This window comes from Austrofundulus limnaeus, unplaced genomic scaffold (assembly GCF_001266775.1).
Source record: "Austrofundulus limnaeus strain Quisiro unplaced genomic scaffold, Austrofundulus_limnaeus-1.0 Scaffold829, whole genome shotgun sequence".
NCBI classification, from domain to species: Eukaryota; Metazoa; Chordata; class Actinopteri; order Cyprinodontiformes; family Rivulidae; genus Austrofundulus; species Austrofundulus limnaeus.
Genome location: NW_013953231.1, coordinates 1 through 3460, shown reverse-complemented (window position 1 = coordinate 3460; position 3460 = coordinate 1). Strand labels below are relative to the sequence as shown.

At 42.4% G+C, this 3460-nt stretch overlaps 1 protein-coding gene across 10 annotated transcripts in view; it reads left to right on the top strand.

The window, feature by feature from the left end:
- The window catches only part of adgrl2b.1 (adhesion G protein-coupled receptor L2b, tandem duplicate 1), an 82308-nt gene extending 79941 nt beyond the window's left edge, over positions 1–2367 (top strand). For 5 of the 10 annotated variants that reach the window (XM_014028915.1, XM_014028907.1, XM_014028908.1 and 2 more), the window contains one exon: positions 312–2367. In XM_014028915.1, coding sequence (XP_013884369.1) covers positions 312–1183 — 872 coding nt within the window. In that variant the 3' untranslated portion in view covers positions 1184–2367. The remainder of the gene's footprint in view (positions 1–311) is intronic. The other 5 variants (XM_014028909.1, XM_014028913.1, XM_014028910.1 and 2 more) reach the window with 4 other exon arrangements.
- Positions 2368–3460: the final 1093 nt, after the last annotated feature.

Below are 3460 nucleotides of genomic sequence, written 5' to 3'. Positions count from 1 at the left end.
ATATAATAGAAAATTTTAAGTCACCTTTTGTTCTCATTTGTCAAATATTGTTCAGGATAATCTTGTTTTGACCAGAACCAGTTTCTGTGATTATGAAAGTGTGAAAGTTAACATGGTGAAAAGAGCATTTGGTTTCCCTTTGAATCGTGAGTAAAAAAGTAAAAGTAAAATTGGCTCAAAAAACCAAGAGTGAAATAGCAAAGTGTCCTGAGCAGTATCAAGTATACGTGGATGATTGATGTATTTATTTATTTCTTTTAAAAACACAAGAAAACAGATGTCTTACCTGCTTGTTCTGCCTTTCTTTCTAGGACAGCACTCTCTCAGCAACAGCAGGGACATCAGCGCCATGGACACCCTCCCGCTCAATGGCAATTTCAACAACAGCTACTCCCTGCGCGACGACGACTATGAGGCCGTGGGCGTTCGGACCCCAGGTGACCTGGGGGGCCTCAATCTGGACGACGCAGCCTTTGAGAAAATGATCATCTCTGAAATTGTCCACAACAACCTGAGGCCCCGCGGGCCTCCCAAAGTTCGCAACACCCCGAGAGAGAGGGACAGAGCCCTGCCTGCTCAGACCAGAGTGCCAGTCGACCAAGGCGGGGGTGGGAGTGGCAGCGAGGATGACGCCATCGTGGCCGATCACACCGACGCCTCTTCTCCTCAGAGAGGAGGCGGAAGGGGAGGTCAAACCACTCTGGAGTTGCTCCTTCACCCCCATCACAAGGAGGTTCTGGAGGCTCCCCTCCTGCCTCAAAGGACTCACTCTTTGCTCTACAGCGCCCAGAAGGCCCCCAGGCGCCTGGAGGGACAGAACGGCCACGGCTCCGAGGCCGTGACCACCGTGGAGGACGCGGGCTCTCAGTCCCCCAGCAACAACAGAGACTCCCTTTATACCAGCATGCCAAACCTGAGAGACTCGCCCTCACCTTCAGCTTCACCTTACCCGCCCGAGGACGAGGAGGAGGAAGAGCTCTCGCCCTCGCCTCGAAGCGAAAGCGAGGACGCTTACCGTAAAAGCATGCCCGAGCTCGGCGATGCACCGCCGCCGCCGCTGTCCTACTACCACATAAACCGAGGCACCAGCGACGGATGCATCATCCCACCCAACGACGAGGACTGCCCTCAGGAGGGGGAGGCGCCCGGCGATGGACAAATGCAGCTTATCACCAGCCTCTGAGTGGGGTGTCTTTGCACAGATTTGTATCAGCTGGTTGCTTTTTTTCCCCCCACTGATGTCAGAAGAGCTGGTAAGCCTGGCTCCGCACACGCCCTTCCTGTTGGGGCAGGAAGTGAAAATGTCCTGGATTAGTGGGGGAGGATAATGAATGAATGAATGAATGACTTTTGCACACAAATCTCATTTACACACGAACACGTCCAACTGAGGCCGGACGGATGTGAGCTGTGGACACTGCTGTTGGGACTAATGAGGTGCGGAGGATAACATGCAGTCTCAGAGATAAGTCTGGCCTTTCTGTTGTACTGAGAGAAAAATCAAAGAGTAAAAGATTAAAAAAATAAAACCTCCAGGCAAAGAACCATGAAACTTTTGACATATTCCTGGGGGCTCTATGGAACCAGGGTCTTTTTAGACAAGAAGAAGTGCAGAACTAGAACTAGTGTCGCTCCACTACACCATCAGGACTGTAAATTTAAGAAACCACTAATTCAGACTCAGGCCTTATATTTTTCTCTATTGCACAATTAACTGTTGTAAAAGTAACAGCTGAAAAAATATATTTTGCTGTACCACTAGTGTAAAAATTAAAGTTAAAAAAGAAAAAAAAAATAAAGAAACGGCAAATATTCAGTAGTCATGCCCTTTCAATGTTAAGATTCTTCAGACAAGGTTAATCAAACTGTTGGAAATGTGCTTTCTCCTCTCACACTTGACTTGTTGTAGTATGTTTGAATATAAAGAAAAAAGAAAAAAAAGTTTTGAGAGACATCAGTACATAAGAAGTCATGCTCACGTCTCTGCTTGTGAAGTGCTTTTTGCTTTCATGAATGGTGAGTTTCTTTTTTTTGCCAGTAGAATACCGTATTTGTTAACACCAGGCCATGCACAGACTGACAGGAGAGTGAATTGGATAAATGTGTAATTTACTTTTCTGGAAAGAAATTGAAGACGTCGGCTCATGTCATCGCGATCTTGCAGTTTCTGCAGACATGTTTCATTCTTTGACACTAATTAATTTATTAAGTATTCAGGAAAAAAAACATGGTTGAGAAAGTGTGAAAAGTTTTTGCAGCACTGATTAGGTTCATTTTGTTTCTTTTGTAAGAGCCCATCATCAGCTGATATTTAATTCAACTCCTGTTTGATATCAAATAAATGTGAATTTTTTTCTTGTTCGCAGACATCTGGATGTTTATTCATATTGTTGTTTTTTTGTATTATAAATCTGCATGAACTGTTGAACACTGCATCATATTAAATCCATGCAAATAGGAAACTATTTAAAACTGGAGAAGAAAATGTAAATTCAATCATCATGTTTTTGGCTTTGTAAATATTACCATATATCAGGGGACAGCATTTCATCTGACTTTGACCTTTTAATGCACACACACAAACAAAAAAAAAAGCCCCTTTGTGTATTTCTGCCATGGCGTTCTCACAGTAACAGTTTGCGCCTGTTCTCATTCTGTCTTATCCTCTCTCTGTGCTTCCACTCTCTTCTGTACGAGACATCTGTTGTCCGTTTGCAAAGTCCGTTCGTTTTATGTCCAGCAACAGCCGTGCCTTTATAAAGTGTCCTCCCCCCACCCCACCCCCTGTTGCTTGAATGCATTTGCAGCCACGGAAAATGTCTTTCTTACATGTCACTTATTGCAAACAGTGTGAGTTTTTATATTTAAACTGACAGTGCATATCCAACAAAACAGACAAGGGGATAAAAGTTGCAGTTTTGCAAGTTTTGCATTTCAGAAAATACAAAAAACATCTTTAAAACTGAGAAAATTTTATTTTTTAACCTTAATGTGCCTGTGACATGCATATCTCTCAAATACAAAAAGTCAAAGAAAACATCTTTATATTTCAGAAACATGGCATAATATATGATTTTACCCATTTTGTCACATAACTGACACATTTTCTTTTGAATTTGGTTCAGCCAAAGTGAAACAGGAAGTGACATCAAAGGGGAACTCTATAAGAAAAGGAACTCCCTGGTCTTTATTTATAGAAAATATTATTTGAACTCAGACTCTTCTTCTGTCTCATTGATAGTGACTCAAAAGAATCTGCAGTCTGTGTTGAAGCAATGTTCTGTTTGCGTTCAGATATTCCCCTTTGACGTCACTTCCTTTTATTTCACTTGCAAATATCTCAACAACTGTTCATCTCTGCAGCGTGAATTTGTTTTTGCAACATCTTATCAGTGTGTTATCATTCCAAAAATACATTTATATTTCTTGCAAAAATTTTATGTTACAGGCACTTTAATAC